Raw genomic sequence first — 20,979 nt, forward strand, 5'->3', positions numbered from 1 at the left:
AGATGCCCAAACAACGGCCTAAGAGATAAAGAAGCCTACATTCATCTCAGCTTTCGTCTTCATCCCCAGAGCTTGATTTTTCTTCAGAAGAGGGCACAACTCAGTTAATTCAGCTGCTTTAGGATTGACTTTTCATTACAAAACTAAATCATTTCAAAGTATTTGCTGAGCTCAGTTGCCGACCTAAAACAAAACTACTCTTAAATAGCAGTTTGTATTTGCACCAAGGTCTTGAAGGAATCCCACCAGGGTTGTAAGTGATTCATCTTTCCCACAGTGTTGTGACATGAGAAAGAAGAAGAGATGCATTTTTACAACTATTGTTATTGTTGCTTAGGCAGCATAACCATTCATTTTTGTACTGTATCCAACAAATAATGGACAATCAGCATTACAAAATACCCTCCCAAATAAATCCATCTTGCAACCCATGACTTATTAAATTATATTGAATGAATTATAACCATTGTAATATGAGACTTATATGAAAGAAGTAGTAACTCTCAGGATCCAGAGATAGTCATAGCAACAATAGAGTTACTAAACATACCTGAACTAATTCTGCCTTTAACTCTTGCTTTTCCTCCTCAGAGAGCATGCTAGAGAAGTCGGCACTGGCTACTGCGTCTTCATCTCTTCCGTGCAACGGTTCAGTCTCCAACAAACCTTTAGGCAATATCAATAAAACATAATGTAATTTTTTAAATGAGCAAACAAACAAAACAAAACAAAACAAAAATGGACTCATAGAAACAGAGACCAAAGAGACGGTTGCCAGTGGGAGGGGAGGATTGGTAAAAAAGGTGAAGGGGAATGTAGTCATAATATTAAAGTAAGTTCGGTGGTGTGATCACATTGTAAGGTATGAAAACGTCCCATCATTATGTTACGCACCTAAAACTAATAAAAGTAATATAACATCATATATCAACTATATTTAAATTAAAAATTTTGAAGTACAGCATAAAGAATATAGTCAATAATATTGTAGTAACTATGTATGGTGTCAGGTAGGTACTAGAATTGTGTATTGGAGGACCATTTTGTACACTGTACAACTGTCTAACCACCATGCTGTACACCTGAAACTACCATGTCAACTGTAATTGAAAAGAATAAAAAATTAAAAATTTATAAAATGAATTTAGCCAACTTGTATATCCACAGTTTGAAAGACTATATATACTGACCCTCTCACTAAAGAAATCCTAAACATTTCAGAAAAAACATCATTCTAAAGGTGTCATGAGCTTCCAAGAAGGTAAACAATACTGAAAAGTCAAAAAGCTAAGTGGGGAGCCAGAGATGTAAACAAAGTAAGTTTTCATTAGTTCTCCTTTTGCTATGAAGATGAATTCCAACTTTAGCTTTCACTATCTCTTGGGGTTCAGGGTACAGAGAATAAAGTCCAGGTCCACCTAAGGAGAGGAGTTTTAGGTGAGACCCCTACATCATTCTGCTCCCCAGCGCTATACCCTAAGAGTGAGGTGAACAGGAGACGAATACTGTATTTCCACACAGTGACCTGCAAGGCTGACTCCCTGCCATGATACACAACACTGAATGGAGAGACCAAAAGATCATCCCCTGAGAATTCATAACTTTGAAGGGGACTGCGTGTGCACTTGCAACTACCTGGATGCTCCTACCTGGATGGTCCAAAGCAGCCACGTGATCAGAATTCAGGGCATGAAGCCCTTTTTGCACTACGGATGTGGCAGCGTACAGATATGGAATCTGGTGCAGCTGCAGCTATGAGGAAACATCACAGACGTACGAATTCTGGTAGAGGGGAAATGGGACGTGCCTGGGTTCTTTATGACGTCTTTGTGCCACAGACTAACCAGGCAGAGTTCAACTTCTAACTTGTTATGTGAGAGAAATGCCTTATTACTGAACAACAAAGAAGGTTCCTAGTAGAGTCCCTCAGCACCTGGCCAACTCAAACGCGTATGTTCCTTGGAGGCCCTGGGAACGGGCCCCCTCACACATGGAAGCTTCATTGTGATATAAGTTACAACAGAGCTGGCATCTGTACAGCTCTGTTGGAAAGGAAGGTTTTGTAATAAGTTTTCTTGGAACAAACAGTTGTCCATAGAGAAGAAGTAAAATTGAACACCCTGACCATTCAGAAAGTCAAACTGTAAACATTATAGAAGACAACATAGGAATTTACATTTATGAATCTCTAGAGGGGAAGAATTTCTTAAGATATGAAAAAGGACAACTAGGAGAGAAAAAAATAAATAAAATTACAAATATCTCTTCATCAAACACAATGTGGAAGTTGAAAAGGCATGCCACTAATTGGAAGAAGATGTCTGTCACATGTGCAACTATCAAAAAGTTAGTTCCCAGAACATAAAAAATCCCTAAAAGCCAATTTTTAAAAAGTTAATAACCCAATAGAAAAATGGTCTGAAAGACTCAACAGATTCTTTTTTTTTAACATTTTATTTATTTATCTTTAGAGGGGAAGGGAAGGAGAGAAGTATCAATGTATGGTTGCCTCTCGTGAGTCCTCTGCCGGGAACCGGCCTGCAACCCAGGCGTGTGCCCTGACTGGGAATCGAACTGAGATCGTGTGGTTCGCAAGCCCGCGCTCAGTCCACTGAGCTACACCAGCCAGGGCTCAACAGATTCTTTATAGGGAGAAATCACAAATGGTTAATAAACCCAAGAAAACAAGCTCGACTTCATTGATGTTTGGGGAAATGCACATGAAACCATTTCACACCCACTCGATTAGCAATAGGTTAAAAGTCTGACACTAGTGAAAGTTGGTGACTCTGTGGAGGATGCAAAGCCTCGAAACTGCTGACAAGAATAGGAATAGAAAGATGTGGAAAATAATTAACATTATGTAATAAAGTTGAACATTTAAACACCCTACAATCCAGCAATTCCACACCCATGTATCCGTAGGTACCTGAGACACTTAGGCGTCACTATCAGAGGTTATGAACAAGAGCTTTCCTGGTAGCAAAACACTGTAAGCCATGCAGCGGTCCACAAACAGGACAGCCCGTTAGTACACCCTGGTACGTCACACAAAGAAGGCTGGGCAGCAGTGAAACAAGTGAACTACAGCCACACGCTCTGCGTGGGTGACACCTGGGGACCAGACGCCCAGTGGAAGTTGCAGGAGCACACAAAGTGGGGTTCCACGAGTGTCAAGTCTCCAAAACATGCAGCAGTAAATAAAATACGGTTTCAGACTAGATTTACAAAGGAATGCAAGGCAATGATAAAGTAGCCAGGACCATGGCTTGCTCTGGGTAGGTGGGGAAGGAAGGTGGAAATGGGGGAACCCACAGGACCTCAGCAGGGTTAATGGCAGGGCTCCATTTCTGGAACACTGAATTTCTGTGCATGAGTATCCTCCGTACTTTAAATGTACTTTGTAAATATTCTTTTGTATGTTTGGCATTATTATTCAATAAAACAATTAAAATATATTTTGTCAACAGTCAAAAGAGAAAGGCCAATAACTATCCTACAAAATCAGAGCCTTCTAGTTAGAGTAAAAATATGGCCTGATCTTCAAAGCTTTTCTGAAGCTGGCCTCACTGTGGAGCCCACTGTACCCACACCTTTTTGTTGGAATCAACAGTGTACCGTCAGCACCTTGTATTACTGCTGATGCCCTAACACACGTCAGTGAACACAGCATCTTGCCGACCCAAGTTCATCTGGTCTTTGTCCCCTCTGTGAACTCCAGAGGCCAGTTTCAGTGCTCAGTAATGCTCTTTTCAATGAGTGATACTTGTTTATTGCAGAAGACAGGAAAATAAAATTGTCCATTTCTAATTAAAATCGCTCTCATTCACACTTCCCAGAAATAACTATCCTTTTGGTCCCTCCTTGCTAATGTTTGCTTTTTATATATTTTATATGTATTTACTGCTGTGAATTTGATTTATTTACTCATTCAATAGAATATCATGAAAATCCTTCATGTCTAAAACTAATCTACTTGTGTACATTTTTGATGGTTGTACAGTATTTTGCCTCATGCATGAATGGTAATTTTTCTTTTTCACTGGGAGGCTGCAGTGAATATCTCCTAGCCAAGTCATTAGGCAAAATCTTGATGATTTAGTATAGACTGTGCTACTGAGTCAAAGGGTGAGGACTTGAAACCCTGCTGCCTAATCACTGGGCAGAGAGGCTGTGTCAAGTTCATGTAAACATCAGCAGTGTAGGGGAGTATCTCTAGACAGTACAACAACGTAAATAACTCATTTAAAGGGGAAAAATCATGGTCATTTATTTCTGCTTGTAAATATTTATGTTTATATGTGGTCAGTGTTCTAGGACAAATGTCTAAACTGGGAACCAGCAGCATTCCAAGCACAGGTTTAAGGGGTAGGCCGGGAAGGTAACAGTATGGTAGGTTAGGAAACAGTGTGGTGGGAACCTATGAGACACTCTGGTTTGCTCCCCAACTCAGCCTGGCCCTGGGACTTAGGGATGTTGCTCAAATTCAGCTAGAACCCAGATTCTCAAACTTCTCTCTTGACAACGTGAGAGGTCATCAGCCAGGCAAAAGCATAGACAATAGTTCCAGGTTCCTAGACTTTTCAAGACATCAAACACCTTTACTATCTTCATATTTTCTAGGAAGAAAATCTGAAATCTACCTTCACTGATAAAACATGAATTGGGAAACTTCTGGTGCACGTAGGGAAAGATGGAGTCCCACATGTAGCAGGAAGCTTCTATTCAGCACCTTTCATGGGCCAGGTACAGACGACTTACAAAGCAAGATAGATATTCTGCACTGGCCTTCAGCTCTGATCTGGTGTGTGCCCCCTTCTCAAAGATGTCACAGATTTTTCGAAGTCTCAGTCCCAGAAGACATTCAGGAAATCTGCCTGGAGGCCAAGGTGCTAGTTAGTTCATGTCTAATTAGACCAGTTACTTTGTTCATTCTCATCTTTGAAGTTAAATGATGACTCCCCATCCTCTTTTTCTACTTACATATTTACATCCTGCTACATCCTTTCCCAGGGGGTGTTCTCTGAGTCCCACAGTTCAGCACAGGGACCCACACACCCACAGACAAAAGGAAATCAAGGCCCGCTGTTTTCACCAGAATATGCTCCACTCACAGGGCTACTGAAGCGGCAATCAAATCATGGGGTCAACTGAGAATTCCAGAATCAGAACAGGTGAAAAGTGGAATTGGTTTAAAAAGTAATTAACCGGTGAAATTAAATCAGAACCAGAAGAACCAAAAGCAAATGGTAACAGATATCAAGTGGCAGATGATAATGAGAGAAGAGCTGTAAAATGAGTATAAAATGACCTAGTTACTATGGAAGAAGATATTAGAAGAGATAAAAAACATATTTTAAATAAAGATAACAGGCAAACCTGTTCAGAAAACACCATTTTGTAGCAGGTACTGTACATTCTGAGACAACTTCGTGAATTTGGTTCTCTTTCCCAAATGCTCAAACCACACCCCTTTTGTCTGGTGCAGAAAACACCACAAGGGACGGCAGGAGATCAAGAATTCCACCTGGGGGGTTGCTGCTCGCTAGCAGAGCGCACTGACCTCAATGACCTCATCCACAAGATGGAGACTTTACCAGGATTTAAAAATTAAATGACATTTAAGGAGATATGTGAACATGTTTTAAAATTTTTAATTTCCATATAAACTATAGCAGCATATTGCTGAAACTGAGGATAATGGTTTTTAGGAATATTAATTAGCTATATTCTCTTTTGCTTCCCCCAAATGTGTTATTTTCCTAGCTGATGGAAGCTACCCATCTGTCTGAAGGGCCAAGAAGCAAAAGAAACACAATGAAAAAAATTAATATTCAGATTTTTGGCATTTGAAATTAGATTTGCCAGAAAGATGAACAGCCTTGCAAAATAAGCAGTTTTTCTAGAAGAGGATGTTCTCCAATTTTTATTTTCCTCTTTGGACCTCAAAAGCCAAGCCAAAGCATCCAGTTAAGGAAGTCCCACTTCAGTGCACAGTGTACCAGGACTGACAGAGGATGGATGTGCCTCCTGCTCTACCCCTGGGGGGCAGTGGGATGAGGGAAGGGAGAAAGGAGAGAGAAGCTGGGATATGTGTGTGTTCATTCTTTCTCTTTGACCTGGACCCAAAAAGATTTGTAGAGTAACCTGTGAAAGATGGTTTGCCCTTGCAGATCCACCATCTGCCTGCCTCTACCCTGCTTTGTGTCTTGGGGGACTGATGTAAGGATTGCACTGATTCCTTGGCACTTCTGTTTCTGGCCAATGAGAGGCCCCAGTGTGATGCGACGGGGCTGCGCCATGCATGGCTTAGCTTTTCACTACCAAAGGCCACAGTAACTATTTGGAAGCCCTGTTCTATAGCTCTGCTCTTGTCAAGTTCAAGAACCCCACCCTCTTTTCAGCGTAGGGACTGTGTTGACTTCCTGCTGCTGTGGTTGTGAGGAGCTTAACATCCCCTGTTGGTTTCCCTTAACTCTTCCCGTCTTTGTAACAGTCCCTTCATTAAACTCTCTTGAATCAGGCACCCCTTTTGAAAACACCATCTGTTTCTTGCCTGGACCCTGACTAGTGCAGGAAGGCTGCCCCAATTTCCTTTTTGACCTATAGAAAAAAATATCTTTTAGGCTGTCCCACACAACCAACCTGAGGCACAGACAGACACATGCTTGTACACTGGGCAGGTGCTGGGGGGTGGCAAAGGTTGGTCCTTTGTCTTTAGTTCCCCAGTGGACACTTCTGCAGTCAGTTAACCATACATGGGGGGCTGATCTCCCCACAGTACTTAGGAAGAACCTCGCCACCTTGACAAGGGGTTGGTGCCCCTGCAGCCAGCACTGAGGCTATGGGCCCTGGCCAGAGGTGTGAATAGAAGAGGTGGGAAATTTTTCCCAAAGAGAGCCAAGGTGAGGCTGAATCAGCTTGGGAGGTCTACTGGGCCCATACTCTGCAGAGGAAGACAAACTCAAGACTAATATCCACTGGCACCAACACACGTTTAATGCGCACTGTCAAGTACTCCAATGGATTACATCATGGCTTCACACACGTGACTAAAACAGTAGAGACAGTTGTGTATAAGTTAAAATGTGTACAAACTATGATTTCAGATGAGTGGCCATATTCTGCATTGTTGAAAAATATATACAAGTCCCAGAATTTTTTTTGGTATCTTTTATCTTAGTTTTTGTTTGAGTTCTTTAATTTGAAAAATATTTACTTTAAAAAAAGTATGTATCACTTATATCTTCATTTTTCATTTTATTTTATTTTCATTAAATTTATTGGGGTGACATTGGGTAATAAGACCATATAGTCAGCCTGACTCCTGCTCTAGAGATAGACACAATGTCTACCTTCTACGGCTGTTCCCTGTAAACATCTGTGAAAGGATGGTCCAAAAAGAACAGCTGTCAGTGTATCTTCTTGCCAAGTGGGCAGAAATGCGAGAGGTCTACTTAGAATCGTCGTGTACAGGTGGTTTCTCATTTTGCAAATGAAGAAATGATGGCTCAAAATGTGAAATAACTTACCCAACTCACATGGTTGGTGAATGATGGACTTAAGTGTTGACTGCAAGGCTGTCGGGTTACAGAGTTCATGTGTTTTCAACTCGATCACAATATCTCATGTAGAGATGGAACAAGAACTAAAATGTCTGTCTCTTTATCTCGCCCCAGAAAACTTTCTACTCAGCAAGACAGGCTTACTGAAGGTCAAGTTCTGTAACTTCAGCATCTGTAGCTTCCCCATTACTGAGCATTGTGAAGAGTTTAGGGTGAGCTTACGTCTCCTAAACTTTCTCAAATAGCAGTCCCCCAACTAATGTTTGCTGACTTAATCCCCTAGGATAGAAAATCAAACTATCAAGTATTCTTGATGCCCTTTCCATGCCTTTTTGCCATCTGTCATATTTGCCTACACCGTTTGATTTTAATTCCTATGACAGTGATTCAGGCTTTATCCCTACACACAGAGACAACTGAAATCTTAGCAATCTCCCCACCACCCGGCCTACACAACACTCAAATCAATATTTTGAACACATTACTTTCATCATGTCAAAACTCAGTTCAAAAAACACTCGATGGATGGAATCGCTTCCAACCTAAATTTGAAAATCTTTATACTAACATTCAAGTGATGATTCCAACTAGCCTGCCCAGGATTTTCCCACCAAGCCTTCCAACCAGTCAGGCTGCCATAGGCAGTGTCCCCTTATCACACTTTTTTCAATCCCATGCTTTTGTGCCTCTTGGCTTCAAAAGCCTCTTTCCTCTTCCTCCTCAGTCTCTCTTCTAAAAATCCTACCCAGTTGCCAACAACACGAGAATAACAAGTAACATGTAATGTGCTTTAAATTGATCTACAGTGCTGACTTTTTTGTTTTCTATCCATCTTACTATATACATTCTATATATAACTCCTAAACGCCATATGTAGTATGAGCTACACTACAACTTGCATTAAGATAAATAATAATATATATTACTATAATTATAGTTTAACAACTTTATGAAGAATTATTTTGGGCACTGTCTTGTAGAACTTATTTGTTCTTCTTAAAATATAAACACATGAGTCATCACTACTAATAGCATTGTTTTCTAAAGCATTGGTTTCATTTAATAATGCAGCTTAAAAAAGAAGTCATATCTGTAATACTCACCTTGACTGTATACTAATCAGGAGAACAAAGAAAGATTTTATGTTTTTTATTAAGTATTTCATCAGAACCTGCTTCTAAGGTTGTAGTATGTTAGATTCAATTCTTACAATCCGTCTTTCAGCTTAAAAAAATGTGGTATTAGGTGGCAATCCAAATGCAGGCTGATTAAAACTGACTCTAATGTCTACATAAAAATTTGTGACTGGGCCCTGGCTGGTGTAGCTCAGTGGACTGAGCTCGGTCTGTGAACCAAAGAGTTGCTGGTTCGATTCCCAGTTAGGGTATGTGCCTGGGTTGCAGACCAGGTCCCCAGTAGGGGCCATGTGAGAGGCAACCACACATTGAATGTTTCTCTCCCTCTCTTTCTCCATCCCTTCCCCTGTCTCTAAATAAATAAATAAATGATCTTAAAAAAATTTATGACTGGCCAAAACCAAATTTTGGCTAAAAACGGCAGTGACATGCTATGAGGTAGCAATCAACAAATATATGGAAATACGTCCTCCTATTTCTCATTCATCCAGATGTACAAGATCTTCTGATGCCAAAAAGAAACATAACTTTGATATACAATTCTCAGGTTAACTGTGTATTGTTGAAACTACCAATATTCAGTACGATCCTGAAGATAACAGGAAATATATGGTACACAATAGTTAAGCATGTAGCACGTGGCTCTCAAGAGTGAGCAAGCTTCAAAAAGGTCAAAACAAAAAGGGATGTACAAAAACCTAAATCATCATTTTTGTGGCTAAGGTCTGACCAGAACTCCTACTGAGCTCCAGGAACAATCCCAGAGAGACTCAACAGGCCTCAGTACCCAGGGCTTCCCTGGTTTCATGCCAACCCATGGCTTCCGGGTGCTCCTACAGGCACTGAGCACTGTAGGAATTTAGGGTGACAGGTGGGACCAGCTCACCCAAAGGCTACAGTGACGCTGCCCAGAACCATGGGAGTGGCTTGCTTTATGACATCATTTTACTGGGCTAACTACAGAAACTACCATTGCATTAATACACAGCTTTGACTAATGTGTAAGACCAGCTGGCCATTCAGGCTGGCATTCTAGGTTGGCTGCATATTAGAGAAACATCATATTCCAAGATATAATATTTGAAGCTTAAGTTCATCTCATTCTCTGCAGTTTTTAAGGTCCAGAAATTTTATTTCACCAGTTCACACTGCAGTGATGGGCTTCTTAGGTGACAGTTTCTACCAACAAATCTCCTGGGAGACTGATTTGCCAAGAAGACCAAATATCTTATGGCATATTCTATAATCTTTACATCTGCAGAATAAAATCTACCTGAGAAACCAAATAAACAGCGAAACATCTTTGGTAAGCATTGGGACAACTAAAGGGAGTTAGATGACTTCAAGATATCGTAGCACTTATAACGTATTTTAACTGCATTGTTGTCTTTCTCCTTTAGATTGTCACTGTTAACACTAGTTGCTCAATAAGTAATTGTGGAATAATTTAATTAGTTAATATGACCTGACATATGCAATATTCAAATGCCTATAAATTAAATGCAATGTAGTCAAGGAAGCACCTCTCTTTTTGTAGTGTTAAAGATAAAATAACTAAGACTTACAACCCATGCCCTGGCCATTGAAATAGCAAATACTACGTAACAGAGGAGGAACAGTCACACACATTAGTATGTCAGCTGCATCTAGTCCCTTGAAAAGCTTCGTGAAGCCAGAGGCTAGCTTTCATCCTATCGATGTTCTGCCTGAGTTTACACCTTTACGTTCCCAGACGAAACAACTGCTAAGCCTCTATTTTCTCAAAAAGGCTATAAGTAAGTAAAATAAAAAAGACTAAGATGAATTGGGATCTTCATGACCAGGAGGGTGACCCTAGAATGTTAACTGCTTTTGGTAATAAAAACACCCAGAGCAGGATCTCAAGCAACATCCTCGTGAGCTGGAAACCAGCATGTACCCAGGACTCTTTGTGGTGGAAAGGTGTCTCTTCATGTCACCAGGACACAGCTGTGCTATGCTTCCCAACCTCCATGTTAATTCATGTTTAGGATATAACAATAAAAGAAAACTTAACTGTCAATGCTGTAGAAAATTTTGAAAAATTTGTTTTGTAAGTAGGTCAAGGGAGCAAGTATAGAAGGCGCAGGTTTTTTGAAATGGAAGCCAGAAACACAGAAGCTTAAGTTCCTTACAGATGATGTGGTAAATGTGTTCCTCCGGGGGCTGCTTCTGAACTTCACTCCAGTGGGACCGACTTCAGTCACAACCGAGGAGGGAGCTGCTCAGACCTGCACTTTTATTCCTCATAAGGGGTCACATGACCTCACCCACACCAATGGCTTTTCCTGGTTACCAGCATCACAGCAACTACACCCCAAACTACGGAAGTCAATTTTCAATGAAAAGATGCATAATATTTATGACAAACCGTCTCAGCTTCAAACAATGTAGCATCTCGGCTTCAGATGCCACCTTTGGCATCTTCAATCCCAAAGATATAGGCATTTGGGATATTCTGCCCATTTCACATCACTCTTTGCTGCTCTTGAAAGGCATGGTTTGACACTCACACAAGGTAGATGCACACTCTATAAAACAGCAGCTCAGCCCAAAATAACACAAGAACAAAGAGATAAAAACACAGCAGCCACAAATCTGTGAATAAAGAAAGCCAAACAAATAGTTATGGAAAACCAAAAATAGCTGATGTTCCTGGTGGATAGACTCTAGGAACTTCCTTTTCTGAATAAACACCTATATTTTAAGAGAAAAATGAAAACGTTACAGGAATGTGTATAGACAAACCATACATATGCAGACCATTTCAACCTTCAAACCATACTATTTTCTGCATTTCCACCCCCTTGCACACCAACACCCACGCATATACAAATTTACTTCTCCTAGAACTTGGGAAAGAAGTCAAACGTGACAAAATATAAATGTCATAATTTAACACCCTGCCTTAGATTTTTGCCTTCAGCAAGAAGTGAGATGGTCTCATTTATTTTACTAAGAATTAACTCTAGGGTAATAAATTATTCTAAATTCAAATTCGTTACCAAAAAGAAACACTTATTTAAAGAAAAAAATCCCTTCTGTCTCTCTGTCTCCTCCTCCCATCCTCCTCCCCCTCACACTGTAAGACTTGAGAACTGGGTTTTCCATTCACTCATTTGGTGAGTTGTCCCTGAGCTATAGCCCAGAGCTCTGGGACTAGTGTCTACCATCTCCAAGCCCTGAGAGAGTGAGACAGACAAATCTGTGTCTGTAATCAGCTTCACTGGACAGGCTACTGCACCTCCCCTGTCCTTCCTTGCATGCTCATTGGGCTTTATAGCATGCTGGGCCATCCTTCAGGGCAAGTTCAGGAAAACAGTAAAACCATTCCTTTTGCAGTGGAAGACCTCCACTATGAACAAGAAGCAGGACACCATATAACGCCCTCCCTCCAAGGCATTTAAAGAGGAGTCCAAAAGACCTTTTCAGACAGGCTGGTACATGCCAAAGTCCTCTAGTCCTTGCACAACATCAAGGCTACAGTAAGGGTGATGTCATGAGGGCATCATGGAAAGCTTGGATCCATGACTTTTGGTCCTGCAGCCAAATTCAGAGGGCTGACCATTTAAAGAACACTGATCAGAGGTATAAGTTTTCCCTGTACTTTAAGCCATCAGTTCAGGAATACATTTCTCCAGTTTCACTTATCAAATCTTCTGCATTTCAAAGAAATGCTCTTGACAATGCCCAGGAGAAACTCTGTTTTTCTCTTCAAATCTGGATAGAAAAATAAATGCTAAAAGAGTTGAAAATATGTGTTTCTGAACTATTAACTATTTGGCAAAAATAAATTATGCAAGAATTAGAGAAGTTTAAGGTAAGTCATACACAAGAAAATGCAACCGCCAAATAAAATATGGAAAGACAACCTTTCTAGTAATAAAGGAAATGTGAATTAGAATCACAAATATATACCATTTTTTTCATCCAAGAGAATAGCAAAAATGCAAAAGTTGGATAACAGCGTGTGTTGGCAATGTTGTGGACAAATAGGTCCTTTCATATATCACTGAGCTCTGGGCTAGGACAGCTGATGGAGAGACTTTGACTCTGCCATCCCATTCTTGAGAGTCAATCTTATATAAAAAATGACTGACTAAGAAGGTAGGTTTCAGATATCTACTGCAGCATTGCTGGTAGTTGTAGAAAACTATAAAAACTTGGATGCCGAGCAGTAGGGGAATAAATGAGACAAGTACAGTGTACCCACTATACTATTGGTCAAGTTATTAGAAATAATGACCGGAAGGAATGTTCACTGTATTTTGTCAAATGCGAAAAGTAAATTGCTGAGTCGTGTTTGCACATAATCCATTTAGGAAGAGGAAGAAAAATGGTTGGGAATGTTAGCCTCATGCATGCGGCCTTTGGACCTCCACTTCATGAAACAAGAAAGGGCCTTGGGTCTGTGACACTTCCCACCAGAAATACAGAGCCATGGAGCCTGCGGCCAGCTTATCACCTTGTGGGGGAGTATCTTTCCCCCTTTCAGGTTCAGTATGTGCTCTCTTGTTCTGCTTAAGCATGGGGTGTCAATGACCCCCAGGCATACCCTTAGCTTTCAGTAATTCAGACTCCTCAGGGGAGGGGGAGGGATTAGAGTCCTTCGCTCCAATGATGATTGTGGTAGAAAGGAGAGGGGTGTGAGTTGGCCAATTGCTCAATCACTTGCTAAGGTTATAGGGGGGCAATTGCTGGCCACGACAGATTGACGCATACTGTTGAAGCCGATCTTGTCCTGTTTCTTCTCTAGGCAAGTAAGGGCTCTCGTTTTAGCCAGTGTAAATCTACATCTGATTTCCACTATTTTGCTTCACTGTTTTCTTTGGCAACTCCAGCTCTAAGATGCAACCAAGAGCAGTGTTTGGATTCCTCACCTGGGACTGGTACACTGAGTTCTGCTCTCTTGGGATTAATAACTAGTACACAGTACTCTTTTTAACAAAAATACCTTATATGAGAAGGGAATCTCTATGTGTTTGTATGAGCACTGAGAAGGGTGAGAAAAGATACATACCAAATTGTATGCTGGTTACTGCAAAAGGGTGAGATTAAATAAGGAGAAGAAGACTGACTCTCCACATACCCCTGTAGTACTTGGCTGGTTACAATAAGCATGTGCAATGGACCGCATCTTTGTGTCTCCCCAGATACATATGCTGAAATCATAATCCTTAATGTGATGCTATTAGGAGGTGGGGCCTTGGAAGATGATTAGGTCATGAGGGTGTAGCCCTCATGAATGGAATTAGTGCCCTTATAAAAGAGGTCCCAGAGAGCTCTTTGGCCCTTTCCACCTGTGAAGACACAGTAAAAAATGGCCTTCCTTAAACCTGTCATCAGAAGTCAGCAGCAGCTGCTGGAGTTTCCTACACTTGCAGACACACAGCCTTTGCTCACATCTGGAGCTAAATGATTACTGATGAGCATTCAAATACTAGGTCCCCTTGAAAAAAATCAGGTCATTTGAATTATTAAGAAGCCGTGTACATCTTTGAGACTATTTTCCAAAAAATATTTCTGATATTTCGGGTAAAAAATTAAAAAAATATGTACTTAAATCCGTGGGTAGTCAATTTTCAACACATTTTTAACAAGTGACTGAAATTTAGAGCTGTTTTTTAAAAATAGAAGCTCAAGAATTTATTGATGGAATGTATGCCATGCTAAACATATTTGAGAAGCAGGACAGGGCCCAAGTTCTCTTTTAAAGACCTTTTTAGTTGGCAAACAAAATGAAAATATGCAAAGGAGTTGACCGAAACAAAGCTTTCGATAATAACCATCAGTTTTAAAAGGGTATGTTTCTCTCAAAGAGGCGTCGGAGGCAGAGCAGCAACAGCAGAACCGGTGATGACTGCTGGCTGTCTCCTGCGTCCCACGGAACCCAGCCCAGGCAGTCACCGAGGAGACCTCACCTCACAACGAAACAACGTGGAAATGCAATGAAAGTGGAGGCATCGGTCAATGACTGGATCAAAAAACTATGGTACATTTATCCAATGGAATTCTATGCTGCAGAAAGGAAGAAGGAGCTCCTACCCTTTGCAACATCATGGATGAAACTGGAAAGCATTATGCTGAGCGAAATAAGACAGGCGGTAAAAGACAAATACCATATGATATCACCGTTAACAGGGATCTAAACAACAAAACAAACAAGCAAGCAAAATGTGACCAAAGACACTGAAATACAGAACGTGCTGACAGGGTCCAGAGGTGAGAGGGGAGGGAAGCACAGGGGAAAAGGGGAAGGACTCACATGAACAAGTATAAAGGACACATGGACAATAACTAAGGTGGGGGGCAAAAATGGGAGGGAGGTGGGGAGCACTGGGGGGGCAGGGCTGGGAATAAAAGACAGAAAATTGTACTTGAACAAGAATTAAATTAAAAAAAAAGTCAACCTTTAAAAAGCGCCTTTTGACTATAAAGTGTTTTTATGCATTAGGTCATTTAAAACTTTTTATCAACATCCAATTTCCACTATTTTGTGATGTAAGTATTCACTTCTATATAAGGCAAGGTAAATTTAAATATTTTCTTTCCTTTAGAGTTTCATTTGACTTGAAATAACACCCTATAAGCAGAATTTAACTAGTGGCATTTTTGTGATGCCGTGCAAACATCAGCAATTATTTAATAAATCATACAAGTTTATCAAAAATGTCAGGCTGTATTGCAGGTAAAATTTAAAATCAATAAAACCCAACTTTAGATCTTATAATCCATAGTGTAATAAACTAGTTTAGTTAGAACTGCTTATTTAAGTTTTAAAAATCATTTACTTTCTTTTTAGAATCCAGGGAAAGCTCTTTCACCAGAATTGGATTTCGTTTCAGAGCAGTGTCTAGATTCTACTGTCTCTGCCTCCTCTGGTGCCAGGCGAGATCAGTAATTGTGGTGTGTCAACAGTATTTTAGCACGTTCTTTTACCTAAGGAGGAAGAAAAATCAGCCTTGTTCCTTTTTCCTGTGACTATTTGTCTGGATGTGTTTCTCAGCCTGAGCACTATTGACATTTTGGGCTGGAGAATTCTTTGTTTTGCCCTGAGCATTTCAGGATATTTAGCTGTACACATAGCTTCTAACAGCTGGACACCAGGTAGAAGCTGTTTCCCTCCAGTTGTGATTATTAAAAATGTTTCCAGACACAGTCCAAGGTTCCCTGTAGGACAAAACGACACCCCGTTGAGAACCATCGAGGAAGCTCTGATCCCTCACAGAGACAAGCTCCGCATCCACAATCATGGCTCTGGGCTTGAGGTGACTCTTGTCTTCACAGTGGGTCAGGCATTAGGCCAGGAGTTTAATGCACATGAATTCATTCAGGTAGGTATTACTATCTCTAATTTAGGGATGAGAACATTGATGTTCATAGAGAGACAGTGGTCAAGCTGGGCTCTCCTGCTTCTTCTGTATTCAGGGGACCTATCACCTCAGCATGTCCCTGGTCCTCTCAGCTTCAGAATTTGGTCATGTGTTTGTAAACAGATTCCTTTTACCCCAGGCACCCGAGCAGGAGTGTGCCGGGACAGAACTGGAGCAGCCACTGCAAGCAAATAGAGATGCAAAGCAGGGAAACTTCTCAGTTTTTCCATCTCCAGTTAGTAGGTGAAAAATCGCTTAACCCCACCATTATGCATTTTAAATGCTCCACAAGACAACTGGGAATACAGTAGGCACAGGAGACTCCAACTGCCTTGCAGTGTTTAAAACACTGAGAAAGCCTCCCAGTGGCTGAGAGCCTTCTGAGTTGCCCTGCTCCAATCAGGACCCACTGGAAACCAGCCGCAGATCCTCTATCCTTGAAGACAGACCGACCTGGGGCTCCTTCTCCTCTCAAAGAGCCAAACAGAGTTCAGGGTCACACTCACATTAGTCAGAGAGCCAGGGTCTTGGCTTAAAGCCCAGGGTATAATCCTAGTTTCTGGTAAGGCTTTGGCCGTCTCAGGTCCTGGCCTCTGCTTATTTAATTGGAGCTCCAGGCTCACTCAGAAACACTGGGCTAGATGATCACCTGGACTGGAGGTGTAGGCCCAGCCATACCCACGTGGACTCAGAAATGAGATGCTGTCAAGCACGCCCTGTTGTGACGTCCCCTACGTCCTCCTTTTACTTCCCTGTTTCTGGAGTCAGTAGTGACTCTGCTATTTCAGGTGTGGACACCCAAATGCCTTCTTTAGACTCTGAAAACAGATGAGGCAAGCCCTCCCCTCTGAGGTGTAGTAAGCTTCAGTTCCCTCTGGATTCTTCTACTTTCAATACGGACACTTTTGCTTGCTTAGGTCCTGCCACTCTTCCGAACCCTCAGCACTTAAATGAAAGACAAAGCAAGTAACTTGGCAAGCGGTTCTGATCTTTTGGGGTGCATGTTATTTCAGAGGCGCTCTTGTTTCTGAAGTGTCACCTAACTTTAAGAAAACATTAAATTATATGTTGTTTTAGAAATAGCAAACTTAAAGTAATGAATACTTGATTAGTACTTTAATTATGTTCTACTCTGGGTAGAAAATAGGCTTTGCTTTTTAAAAAAATCCTTTCAAGTATTCTGCCTCTGGAGAATTCTGAACCTTGCACTTGACACTGAAATGTCTTTTCTTTGGGGGCTGGCGGGGAGTAAGAGGGGAGTGTCTCCTGCTTTGAGGGACAAACATTTCCTTAAAATTCTCCCTGGTAGAAAAAGAGCTCAAAGATAGACATGAAAATGAGTTGCAGGAAAATGAGGAAAGTTACATTTCATGTATTTCTTAGCCTATGAACTTGATTCATACTCACTCTAGACTGAATGGGATTGGTTGGTGAACATGTGTGGTTTAGAACTATTGAATTAGAGATTATGAAGGGAACAGATCTACCAAGATGAAAAACTAAAATGATTGCTGGGTTTGGAAGGTCAAAGTGGTAACATCTTAAAAGCAGATTTATTTGGGAAAAGGATGTTTCTAGAAACTTCACATCAGGAGGGTGTGTTAAAAGGAAAAGGGTGCCAGATCTTCTCTCGCAAGTGGTAAGAAGGATGAAACCTTTCAGGGAGCAACATTTCGAGTCCAGTTTAGGAAATAGTTTCAGATAACAAATTTAATGTAGCTCTTTACGGTCTAGAAAAAGTTGTGAAATCTTTGCTGGAGATCCCCAGTGGGAGATTCACCACATGATTATTCTAATTAAAAGCACAGGCGTGGCCAGAAATCACGGAGGAATAGTTTCAAGGTTTCTGGGATTTGTTTTCTTATTTAATGACTTAGAAATATGACTACACCTTTGATGTCAAGGCGGATGAATTCCAATGCTGGTTCTGCGACCAACTGGGGAAGCGGCTCTCCGCAGGAGTCTCACTCCTTCTCACTCACCTCCGCAGCCCACACATAAAGTAAGGGGACATCATGTCACACTTAGAAATCTGGTTCAATACTATGGTGCTCATGAAGGACGTGATGAGCTTAGAGTAAAGTCTGTTATCAAATACACAAATATGAAAAAAAATTCTATTTTCATGGAAATCTGTTGTACGATTTAAGTTGAATCAGATAAACATCAAAGACATACTGTGAATCAAAAAAGCATTTATTTCAGCTTATTGACTACCATGTACTTTAAGCTAACAGAAAAATAACATTTAATATATAGCTCATTTCTTAAAAATAATTTGGTGATTGTTCATCTTCCATTGAGATAGAAGCCTGGTTGATAATTGTTTACATTGCCTTTATTTGTAGGGCAACATACCAAAAGTTGTTTATACATTAAAGCTGTAATTAAGCTCTTACCCAACTGAAACTGTAATTAAAACTTTGGAGCTGTCCCAGATATTCCTGCAGCTAATCTGAGTTCATGTTTGATCTTACTGTTACCTCTCTGTGGGCAGTCACAGGATTAAGGGCACGTGATGAGTCCTTAAAATAGAACATAGAAAGTCTTCAACACAAGCCCGGCTTTGGAAGCTATGGGAAGCTTATCTTTCCTTGTTTTCCTGGGCCTTTGATGATTCACAGAGCCAAGTTTAAAAGCATCATTCCGGGCCAACTGAGGAGGCATATTTGAGGTCAGCCTTGCACATCTGTTTTCAAAGCCCCCGCAGTGAACTGATGTTGAAAGCACCGATTTTAAATATTATCCTATGATATAAATGGCAACAGTATCAGCCATTTACAACACATTTTACGTATGTATGAAATTATATATATTTCACTTTCTTTTTATAAACTGGAAAGCAGACACAGGACAGAAGCAGCCCAATGCCTCCTTCCTGGTGACACCTAAGACAATGGTAGCCGGAGTCAAGGATACCATTGTGACCAAGCTTAAGCCCAATGCCACACAGGTACAGGAAGAGGTTGACCCTCCACACCATGGTCACCAGCCTTTCCAAGGAAGGCCAGTAACAGTGACATCCCACAGTGACATCTGCTTCTTCTGTACTGTGCCTGCAATTGCAAGAAGGAGATTTGTGCCACTGGGCGGGGCAGCCTCCAGGAATGGCCTGGGATGACACAGGCACCCTTATTACAGCTTTGAAAGATATCACCAGTGCCTTCTACTGGGAACTAGCTGTTGGAGGACTTGTTACAGGTCTTGAAAATATAATGATTTGTAGAGTAGACATGGCGTTTGCTCCCATGATGCTTAAGAGACATACTGAGCAGACAAGCAAAAACTTGTCGGTTGTGATAGTGCTGTGGTACACGGTGACACAGTGACACAGTGACTAGAGACACAGTTTCAGCAGTTTGAGAGTTCAGAGGCAGACTCGCTAACATGGGTCAGTTGTGCCGGCCCCAAGAAGGAGTTGTGTGTTAAACTCCAAAAGAAAAGAGACCCCTCTCCTTGGAAGGAGGAAATAGTTCAAAAGTCCTATGTTAAAACTTGTCTCATACATCAAAGGATCAGAAGATGCACTTGTTGACCAGAGCAGCCCGAGATGATAATGCTGCTGGACTGGTACTATCAGGGGATCCCACATAAGTGTCTTTCCCGTAGATGTAAAGTTTTCTTAAACTATTTAAAAATGACATGTTTTATACAAACTTTTTCTCTCACTGAAGGGTGATACAAAAATGCAGGACCCCTGATCCCCAGAGAATAGAGTAGAGGTCCTCCATGTACCCAGCTCACTACAAATCAAGAAAGAATGTTATTAAATGCTTGACCCAAGGTCTAAACCATGTGCTAGTAGTGTTGCAGAACACAGATCCCAGAAGGCCATGGGGGTGTACGAAATACTAGTACCGAAAGGACCCCACTAGGTTCAATTGTCCGTCGCCAAAGGAAAGACACCTCTCAATGCCAGAGACTTGTGAAAAGGAAAGGAAATGTTTATTTAAAGCTATACAGACTTCAAGTAGTGACCTAATGTCTTCATTAAAATACCAAACTCCTTTTGGATACCCACAGATGCCCACAGTGCTTCCTTCTCCCCCTGCCCTAATTCGGGGTACTATAGCTGAGGAAAAGAAGCAAATGTCTGTGATTCAGGCTCCTGACACCATCAGCTGTGTCAGCGTCCAGGCAGAATCTCTAATTAATCCAGAGCCATGTGGCACCTTCTCATGGCCTACTGGCAAGACTTCTTTCACCCTTCTTCCAGGCAAAGTCTCTCCTGCTTCCCAGGCCACGTGGCCAAAGGGAGCACCCCAAAGCCACATGGTCCTCTTCTACCAAAGCTGCAGGGGTCCCCACTCTGATCAAAACCACATGGTTCTTCTTGGCAAAGCCGTGGGGAGGGGGGGTCACCACTCCACCAAAGCCAAGTGGTGGTTCTCTGCTAAAGCCACATGGTGATTCTCCCTACCCAAGCTGTGGGGGTCCCCACTCCAGCAAAGCCATATGGTTCCCTCACATGGCTGCAGGGGTCCCCATTCTGCCAGAAGCACGTGGCTCTCCCACCCATGGCTGCCATGTCTGCATTTTAAATCCCCGTGCCAATCCTCCTCTGCAGCCGCATTTCCGACTCCTCCCACAATCGGTTACACCCGCCAGCATTCCAGTGTTATTCCAAGTTTACTGGGCTGCCATTGTGAGTCTGGGCAGGTGCGGCTTCATGTCATGGAGCCAATCTTCTCCAAGCTCTCACACAGGCATGGTAACCTGGGGGACCTGCCCCCAGTTATATCTTTGGGGGGGAAATCCCTTTTCATCCCCCTGGCTCAGAGCATGGCCACAGCTATTTAACATATCTATGCAGCCATTTAAAGGTTATAAATACGTAAAATGACCATGCCAGGGGTTAGCTGCAAAGCTGTTGTTGTTCAAAACAGC

The 20,979-nt window shown here is 41.5% G+C and overlaps 1 protein-coding gene across 7 annotated transcripts in view; it reads right to left on the reverse strand.

The window, feature by feature from the left end:
• The window catches only part of TPD52L1 (TPD52 like 1), a 68,942-nt gene that overhangs the window by 23,994 nt on the left and 23,969 nt on the right, over positions 1-20,979 (reverse strand). For all 7 annotated transcript variants that reach the window (XM_037045825.1, XM_037045824.1, XM_037045823.1 and 4 more), the window contains exon 2: positions 551-666. In XM_037045825.1, coding sequence (XP_036901720.1) covers positions 551-666 — 116 coding nt within the window. The remainder of the gene's footprint in view (positions 1-550; positions 667-20,979) is intronic.

This window comes from Sturnira hondurensis, unplaced genomic scaffold (genome assembly GCF_014824575.4).
Source record: "Sturnira hondurensis isolate 20B ecotype Veracruz unplaced genomic scaffold, ASM1482457v3 Scaffold0004474, whole genome shotgun sequence".
Lineage (NCBI taxonomy): Eukaryota > Metazoa > Chordata > Mammalia > Chiroptera > Phyllostomidae > Sturnira > Sturnira hondurensis.